The sequence below is a fragment of the Papaver somniferum genome, chromosome 2 (assembly GCF_003573695.1).
Source record: "Papaver somniferum cultivar HN1 chromosome 2, ASM357369v1, whole genome shotgun sequence".
Classification (NCBI taxonomy): Eukaryota; Viridiplantae; Streptophyta; class Magnoliopsida; order Ranunculales; family Papaveraceae; genus Papaver; species Papaver somniferum.
In genome coordinates this window covers 38,676,026-38,685,835 of record NC_039359.1, presented here as the reverse complement: position 1 = coordinate 38,685,835, position 9,810 = coordinate 38,676,026, and the positions used below count along the sequence as shown (strand labels likewise).

The window sequence follows — 9,810 nt, the reverse complement described above, 5'->3', positions numbered from 1 at the left end:
AAAACCTCTAAACCATGACTACATCTTCTTATAATACTAAGCAAAAGCATAAAACCCTAACAGCATATGAATCAAAAGCATAAAACCCTAACAATATATGAATGAGAAAGTAAAAACCCTCTAAGCCCACCAGTCAATCTTATCAAAGAGTTGATCACCGATCTTGTAAGAAACATAAGCATCAACACAGGCATACTGAATCTGTGCTGGAGTAAGGCGGTGCTGATCCCAATTACTCAAAGTAACATTTCTAGGTTTTTCAATTTATCCAATATCCAAAAGAAAATCAGACAATTTCATCAACCCATCATTCTTAAGATCCTTCCTACCATACTTCTCAGCAGCCAGATCTCTAAGATCAAAAACCTTCTCAACACAGAGATTATAGTCACTTCCAAGCTTATCAACATCACTTTGAATTCCAACTCCAACAAATCTATAATTAGTGTCTTTAACAAACTCATCAAGACATTCAGGGACTTCATCGGCATGTATGATCTGAAAAATCAAACATCTACGATCAACACAGAGTTGTAATATTGCTACTGGATTACGATGGGTACCAAAAGAAGGTTTCCAATACACATCAAGACCAACAGTGGGATGGTTAACATAATCATCATCGTACTCATTATAAATCCATTCAATCCAGCTCTCAACTGATGATCCGCTCTTAGTTACAACTGTTTCGATTTCCTCATTATCAACACTTACACCGTAAACTTCTTGTATATCTAGGTCTCGGAAGATATTGGGAAGATCACGAATGGAAACTCCACAAGTCATGGTGGTTTCTGGTTTTTGTTTCGGGCTATGGAGGAGAAAGTTGTTGCAGAGAAGAAATATGTGACACAAATGGGGAATGGGAGTAAGGATAAGTCTAACTACCAGTTCTCTAATACATATTGTGTGCTGAAAAAATCTTAACATGTAGAATATTTTCATTGCAAGGAGAAGTGCAATTACCAATTCTAATACATACCGAGTGTTGAAAGAAACTCGACGGGCAGAATATCATTGCATACGTAGATATATAAAGGTGAATTATGTTATTATATTATATCTATCATTGCATCCATAGATAATTGGATTACAACAACGGTTTAGTCGTTTCACTTAGAACAAACTAAGGACCTCTACGTACATTAGCATAGACCTCTCTTCTTCATCGGAACCCTATCGTAGCAATAACGGTAATTGTTGCTATTGATAATCGATATTTACTAACTGCTTCAATCCATCAAAAAGTTACAAAACAAAAAATGCTAAAAATGTTTACCTTCTCATCACGATCACCTTTTTTTTTTAATATCAGTTTCCCAATAGCAGGAAACAATGCTCGTCATATCCTGTTTAAGAAAAAAAAGAAAGGTGTGAGCATAAACGTCCATCAAAAGCATAACACCCACAATAATGTTCAATTCTTTGAATGTGAAATTCAACTTAACATAATTAGGAGCCATAAGCACTAAGCAGACAGATAAATGGATGTCTGAATTTTCACTTTGGTAACCTTTTACAATTGACCATAGATATAAAATAAAGTAAAAGCATATTTCCTCTCACTTTTTGATGCATTTTCACAAACAATATGGAAAAATTCTTCTTAGTTCACTTACTTATTTCTAAGAATGGTAAATTCATAAATATTTCTTTTATTGAGTTTGCACCTTCCAAACATGTTCCCTCCATTGATAATCTTAAATCAGCTGTAAGAAAACACGAATCCACAAAAATAAAGGAATTTAGTCATCCACATATTGATTTTATAACAATTGTCGAGAAGAATTACCACCACCATATATACACCAACTTTCACATCCTACACTTGGTTAAGCTAGCATCGACATTTATACCTTAGGAATAATTTAGATGGAACAAAATGGTTTTTCACTTATTTTCCCGAAACAAAAGAGCAGGACCAAATTCACGACAAATTTCAGTCATAAGCCTGCATTGGAGCTTTATTTATGTAATGAACCGTGAACACTTTAATGGCATGCTATTCATATTTATGTTCCTACATTATTAACAGATTATTTTTCAGCATAATATATAAAGAAAAATATAAAGTAGACAAACAACAACTTCGCTTGAATAGACGGCCTGGTAAACAAACCATCTGATGATTATCATTGAGATTATTTAGGAAGAGTATTAAACTTGCCGGTGGGGAAGTTATCGTATCCATCAAGTGCAAAAGCTTTTTATTTTGGTGTTTCCTGCAAAAGATTACAATAAAAATCATGAGAAGTTTTGGTAGGAAAAAAAAATAGACTAAAAGAGGTTGGTCAATAACAAATTAAAAAGTGGCGAGCTATGCAAATCTTGATGTATGTCCTCTTCCTGATTAGCCCCAAAAAAACTCTATGTTGTTCTGGATCTTGCTTCCTGTAAAACAAAGTTTTTGTAACAAAACACGAATCCACAAAAATTAAGGAATTTAGTCATCCACATATTGATTTTGTAACAATTGTTCCTAATTTTATAACTAAGGGAACAAAATTGTAAATATTAAGAATTATAAAAGAAAATAAAATTAATTGATTCATTACCTTACCAAGAGTAATTGCCGCAGCTACGAATCATACATATCCACCAAATTAAAGAATTCACCATGAAAGGCAAAAATAAGCCAAATTTTAGCAGTAGTGGGATGATCGACAAAAGAATCTGTAGAGCGAATATAATGGACAAAAAAAAAAACAACTTTGAAATTTAGTTTCTCATTGCAAAGTAGAAATGAAGTAACATGTCTTGACAATTCCCTAATTAGTGCGATACGATAGATGCTACTAAACCTAAACAATGGAACCCCCACCTACCCCCAACCCCCACCACCACCACCACTCTCAAACAAAAAAAAAGAGAGAGAGAAAGGACCCGTTTTTATGATCAAACGAAGGAGCAACGAATGCTTTCACTGAATTGGAGAATATATTAATGCAAAAGAGAAGAAAAACTTCATCTGTTTCTTTGGAGCACAAGAAAAATCAACCTAGTGATTAACTGAAATATAGATAGGACATACCTTCACAAAAACCTTAACAACGCATAGAGGAAAATGGAGAGTTTGAAATTGTCCGCAGAAATTAGAATGCTTCTTTGCCCATTTTGTATATTTGTTGATCCAGCGAAAAAGAGTAACATCTAGCATTGAGGTAACTATTTTGGTATTGATTTTAATATTGACATATCAAGGAGAAACAGATTTGATATTAATGCAGAAGAAAAATAAATGAGAGGTTTCAAAGAGTCTGAGAGATGCGTTACCGCATGGTAGAGAGGTAAGTAATCGTGGTGGATTAATCGGGACCGTTTTTATGTGGCCAAAATGTATATCTTCCGTATGTATGTATCAGTGGTTTCATTATAACCGTCCTTTATGTACCTAAACTGTACATCTCATAATGTATATTAGTGGCTCGATCTAAACCGTCCTTTATATGTCCAAATTGTAGATAACCGTTCATATAAGAAAAACACCATTGTCACTTATAATATAAATTTCCTAAAAATGTAACTATATAGTATTTGACCTTAAAAGTTTTATCAAGGCAATAGTGCATGGAGAGAATTAATTTAACCGGTGCTACCTACCCTTACCAAGTTGTATACGTACATGTATAAAACTTATTTAATTCCTATTTCTCCCCCACTATTTAATATGCATGCAAAACCACAAAGGGAAGATCCCAAGTTTTAAAAGAAAACATGTGTCCTTTGAATTTCCTAAAATATCTTTACTATATTTATAATTGATTGATTATTTAGGAAAATGTATTATAATTAATTAATGATATTCACTAACATAAAACGTAAAACGATTGTCTCTCCAATTCAAAAGTATATCATTAGAAACTACACATGCAACTAGTTGACTATATTTGCATTTTATTTGGTCTATGTATTTTATTCGGTTGGGTCAACATTTGGGTACTAAAATCCGAACCAAAAATGTTGGTATCACACTGTGATTCCACAATAACTTGTTCTACTAGCATATAGTTAAGTTATTGTGAGGTGATTGATATTTCTAGGCTTTTTTTCAGGAATATAATACGGATTATCAATTGGTTCCTGTTCACATTGATTTATCAAAATACGGAACAAACTTCATAGGGATTTTTGTGGGAGACAGATTTATCTATTAGAATAGACTTTTCTGTGGGAGACATGTTTGTTTATCAAGTCTTCGACTTTGGGTCGTAGCAACTCTTAGTTGTGGGTGAGATCCGCTAAGGGAATCAAGTGCGTAGAGTCCTGTTGGGATTCGCAGGCGTAAGGAACGAGGTTGTACCTTAATCAGTGTGAGATTGGTTGGGGCTCAATTACATTCCAGTCTGAAGTTAACTTGTAGTAGGCTAAAGTATGTAGCGGCTTAATACAGTGTGGTGTTCAAATCTGGGATAAATACCGGGGTTTTTCAGCATTTGCGGTTTCCTCATTAACAAAACTTCTGGTGTCTGTGTTATTTCTTTTCCGCATTATATTTTGTATATATTTGAAATATCACAGGTTGTGCGTAGTTCAATCAATTGGTAAATCCAACCTTTGGTTGTTGATTGAAATTGATCGACACTTGAACATTGGTCTTTGGTACCGTTCAAGTTGTTTCTCATAATAATCAGGCTCGCGGATTTCTATCTGTTTGATTTGCTTATTACATTGAGAAACAGAGATATAACTCTTGGATATGTTTTTTTTATTGAGTCTGACTGTCTAGTTGATTCTCTTGGAATTATATTGGAGTTAGTCCATACAGATTTCCTAACGAAATATTGGGTGTGGTTGCTAGACCCTCACTTTTTCATGTAGAATCGATAAAAAAAGGGGAAGGAAAGGACGTGGAGAAGAAAACAGAGTGAATATTCAACCGAGAGTTATTCTCGGGATTTTGTTGCTCTCTTTGGGAAGAATTCGTGTATACAAGGTTATCTGAGTCACGTAGCAACCTGTAGGAGTGTGTAAGCCTTAAGCAGATGCATGCAAGAGATAAAACAAGAAATTATTCCCGTGCAATGGCTGTAGATAATAATGGATTAAAGAGAAGATATATTTCATTAAACAGAGGAGATTTGGGGGAGCTGTGAGTATATAAAGATGTTGTGGGATTCTTAGCCAGGGAGGTGGAGTGTTAGGAGTTAGGATAGAGTAGAGAATCGGGAGTTTCAGAGCTTGTCTCTGCTGCTGCATAAGGAGGAAGAACACGATGAACAAGTGATGCTGAAGACAATCGTTAAGTTACATAACAAGCGACAGATCATTTGTATTGTTCTTTGTAACAATTGAGTTTATAACATATATAAGTGTTACAAATCTGGTTTTATCTTCTCTTTTTTTTCTCCCATTTCATTATTTGTGGACACCTTTTGAGCAATAAATTCATATTTTGAGTGTGTTTTCACTATGTGGAGCTAGATCCCATCACTGGGACGATGGAGGAAGTTTTTTTCGTCAATGTGGTAATTAAGTTAACTCTTTCATAACTATTTGCATAGAATTTAATTGTTTTATGATTTCTGTTAATTATTTGTTATTTTGTTTGATGTTGGATGCTTAGTTTTAATTACTTTTGATGCATCACGCTTACAACTTACAATTAATGTTTTATGAAATCTACTTTGGCAAAGAATACAGTTGATATTTCTTTCGTTTTGAGTTTAAATGTCAAGGATTAATTTCTGAACCCCATGTATATGAACAACATTGAAATCCCGAGTCCTAGTATTCCTCCATCATGCTACTATATTGTGCATAAATTTTCTTTATTTCCAGTATTTTCTATTATTTAAGTCCAAATCAATCTCATCAAGTCCGAGTGAACGACAACCTCATTTACCATTGTACAAAACCTACCATACATGACATCACTGGAGAAAATCGAGAATCCTGGTAACATCTCTTACGACTAAGTTCAATTACTTATTTCATTTTATAATTAGAAAAAATCACCATCCAGTGCTTACTGCGGAACATGACTATCCCTCACTAAGCAGGGGACTTAATATTGATGGTGGATTTTTGACGAAGGATAAAATCGCAAAATCATAATTTTGCATATTTCTGACCTAGCTTCAGATGCGTATGTGAAATTCATATTTTAGGATTCAGACTGAGCGTACAAACCTCTTAAAGCATACATGAATATGCAGTGATTATAGTCTCTCAACTGAGATTTCAAGATATTTCATCAACTGAGCAATTTTAGTATGTACTTCTATATAGAATCGAAAAAGATTGAACTGCTCCTGGAGTGATTGCCTGCTAGTATAGAGCTGTAACCTCTTCAGGATGTTGCAATGTTCCCTGACTATATAGGAAAAAATTCAGAGCGAGTATGATGCTTCTACTATCTCATGCATCGACTCCCGACTAAATATAATGCAGATTTCCTGCTAGTATAGAGCTACCAATTGATTAATTCTAGTCGCAATATTCATCAATTGAATTCCTAGAAAATAATCTATTTTTATCATAATATCTCTTTACTCTGTTTCATAACTTTTCTCATCTGAATTCCATGGATTAGTAATAGATATTCACTTTTCGGGCATTTGGGCCACGCCGAGTAAGCCCCGATAAAAAAAATGGTGCGAGTATACTTATCAATAATGCACGAACGAGCACCCAAAATATGGACGAACGAGGAAATATGGAGACCTGTGCAAAATAGGAAAGGAAAATAAATTTTTTTAAAAAAAGAGAAAGAATTAAGAGGCGCGGACGGGACCGGTCGGCCATGCCGCCTTGGATGGTCCCATGCCTCTCCATTTTTTCTTTTAACCCTATTTTTATTATTTTCCCCGTCTCTTGAAACTCCCTAGTTTGATCAAACTTCCTCGTTTGTGCAAAACTCCTAGTTTTCCATATACCTTCACACAAGTTAGAAAAAAAATAAATAGGAAAGAGCGTCACGTGACCGGTCCCACGCCTCTCCAATTCCTTATTTTATTATTGTTACTTCTCTCATATCATGAAACTCTCTCGTTTGAGCAAATTTTTCTAATATTGCTCAAATTTCCAAAAAAAAAACAAAAAGTCAAATGGTCCCACGATCGTCCGGGCTTCTCATGAAAAATATTAAAATATCATTATTTTAATATTCTTAAAGTACTTGGCACACGAGCAAAGTTTTACTTACTAATTCGTACAAAATCGAGAGTTTTAGTCAAGATCAAACTCTTCTGAAAATCGCTCAAACGACCAAAAAAACACCTGAAACTTTCAGGAATGGATGTGTGACAGACATGGTGGCCTGTTCACCACCATGACCATACCTGACTGGTCCCTTGGCCGTCCGGTCCCACGTCTCTCCATTACTATTTTAATAATAATAATTCATATTTTCATGATTCCCTAATAATGAATCCTTGTTCGGGGATATTTCGGCACGCTCGGACGTCCATTCACCATCAATGTCCGGCTCTCATGCCCATTGATTGGTCGATATTTCTTTACCCACATTGGATCTCTCTATCTCTAGGATCCAAAGTTCCCCGAAATTAAGGTTCCGAATTGACGATAATTCGATAACTTTTATATTGATCTAACAATCAATATTTTAATTTATATTTAATATTTGGTCCTGCTACCAATATTTTGGCTCGATTGAGAAACATGGTTTGAATAGACGACCATTCAATATTTATAACGATTTCAATACTATGATTCCTGCTTTGTCATTCGACCATTTATGACATATTAGATCAGGAATGAGCACTCTGCGTAATTCAACAATATCTTTGATTTCCTGTCAAATACTCGACATATCAGAATAAGTCCATGATCGAGGAATCTCATTGGACGCTCGTCGATCCAAATTATCAAAACATCATTATTACATCGACTGGTAAAATGATATATCACAATTCATCAAGACTCAACGTCTATGCATTACCCTGTCTCAACATACATCTCACACTCAACCATGAGTCTCAGAGCATACCGTATTCGTTCATTATGCTCGAATCATCAATGCCAAGACCCATGTCTATTTAAGTCAACAATTGACCAATTAAATACACGTCTACCTTGTAAACTCCACATTCATGAGACATCAATCATGTCACATGGGGGGATATTCACTAGGGTTTTGGTCTGGCGGTCTAAGGCACGTGTGTATACCCACGATGAGAAATGTGAGTAAGTCGTGCAATCAGATGAAGTAGTTATCAAAGTAGTGGATGGACAATTAACCAAGTCTTTGCACGATATGGAACTGGTTTAACCATGATTTCCCACTTTCTTACTCTTTCACTCCAGCAACCATCACACTTACTGGGATCAATGTGTCTACTAATCTTGCATATAAATAAGTTCCCCAAGCCACAATTGAACAACAAGAATTCTCAACAGAGCAGAATTCAATCAATCAGAACTTATATTATTCGAACTCAATAGTTCATAAAACTTGTAGAAGTATACAACACATCCACATCCTTTGATCAACATTGATCTCTCACACACACTTCTCAGCTTCCCTCATACGGATCGACCCCCATCCCTCTTTGTGACCGAATTGACTCTGGAACGGCTATTGTCTTGGTTTAGGCCAGAGTCTTACAGATTGATCTCTCGAACTCAAAGCACTCATGTGCAATGCATCTATTTGTTAAAGGCTTAGGCAAGTTTCTCGTTCGAGGAATCAGTCGTCTCACCACATTTTCTCAAAAACCAGCAAATCGTTTTCACCCATCAACAACTTGGTACCTTCGTCATTTCAAATTGCAAACCGAATAAGTTTGATAACACACTATAGCTAGTTAGGGTTCTTATGTAATTTTATCAGTAATGTAGCTCCCCCCAATCTAGCAGCTGACTAATCCAAGAGATTAACTAAATAAAGAGGCACGACGAATCTAAGTCAAATACTTAAACATTCAATTAAGAAAACAACTACAAAAACTTAACCCAAACTAGCCCCGCTCAGAAATATATATACAAGAATCCCTCTCAAATTATACATATACAATAGTCATTTGGTTTACAAATAGAATGTACAACATAATAACATAGCCGATGTTAACTAACTAACGGACTCGACTCCTGGATGCTTTCGCTGCGCAACTCTGGCATGTCTCTGAAACTGAAAGTGGGAATGGGTGAGCACATCATCCCTAAAAGGGGTTCCCAGTAGGAAAATAACATTTATCTTTCAAGTAATCATTGGAATGATTTGGAAAACAATTCATGTTTTCCCAAAACACTAAAACACATCCAATTCACAGAAATAAACTACCATGGTATATGGAACTAACTCCTTCGACAAAACAATGAATTATTGGATGTCGATCAATTCCTTACACATCCAATTGTATACATTGACAATGAAATATATTGGATGTCGATCAATTCCTTACACATCCAATATTATACATTGATGTCGATCAATTCCTTACACGTCAATGTTGGTGTCGACCAATTCCTTACACACCAAAATGAAGGAGCGTATTTTATACACCTCAGATGGTAATGTTCATTTCCCAAACAACTCATGAAGACAAACAAAGCATTACAATTCCTTTCCAATCAATGGAAAAATTAAAAGAATCAACAGTACGATAATGCATGAATTTGTTAAACATAAGCTTTTGTATAAGAAAACAGTAATAATCAAAAAAGAGCTAATTGTAAATTCCCACCTCTTTTGATGACAAGCCACGCCTACCTCGAGATCCATGATCCACTGGTTCATCCTTTGAATCGATCGTTGTTAATAACTAACTGTTAATCACACAAGAACTCTAAGAGTTTAACCAAAATGGCTCACACAAGAATCATACAATTCTATCAAATGGTTCTAGGCCC

General features: G+C 35.1%; 1 protein-coding gene and 1 long non-coding RNA gene across 2 annotated transcripts; both read right to left on the bottom strand.

Moving 5' to 3' along the window:
- Positions 1–264: 264 nt before the first annotated feature.
- LOC113350859 (Werner Syndrome-like exonuclease) lies at positions 265–786 on the bottom strand. The gene has a single exon (XM_026594966.1). It carries the CDS (start codon positions 784–786, stop codon positions 265–267), a length of 522 nt encoding a protein of 173 aa, XP_026450751.1.
- A 1,476-nt stretch (positions 787–2,262) lies between these two features.
- LOC113353134 lies at positions 2,263–3,168 on the bottom strand. Its single transcript, XR_003361099.1, has 3 exons — positions 3,032–3,168; positions 2,556–2,673; positions 2,263–2,391 (listed from the first exon to the last, which is right to left on the bottom strand). It is a non-coding gene; the product is annotated as an uncharacterized LOC113353134 (long non-coding RNA).
- Between the last annotated feature and the right edge of the window lie 6,642 nt (positions 3,169–9,810).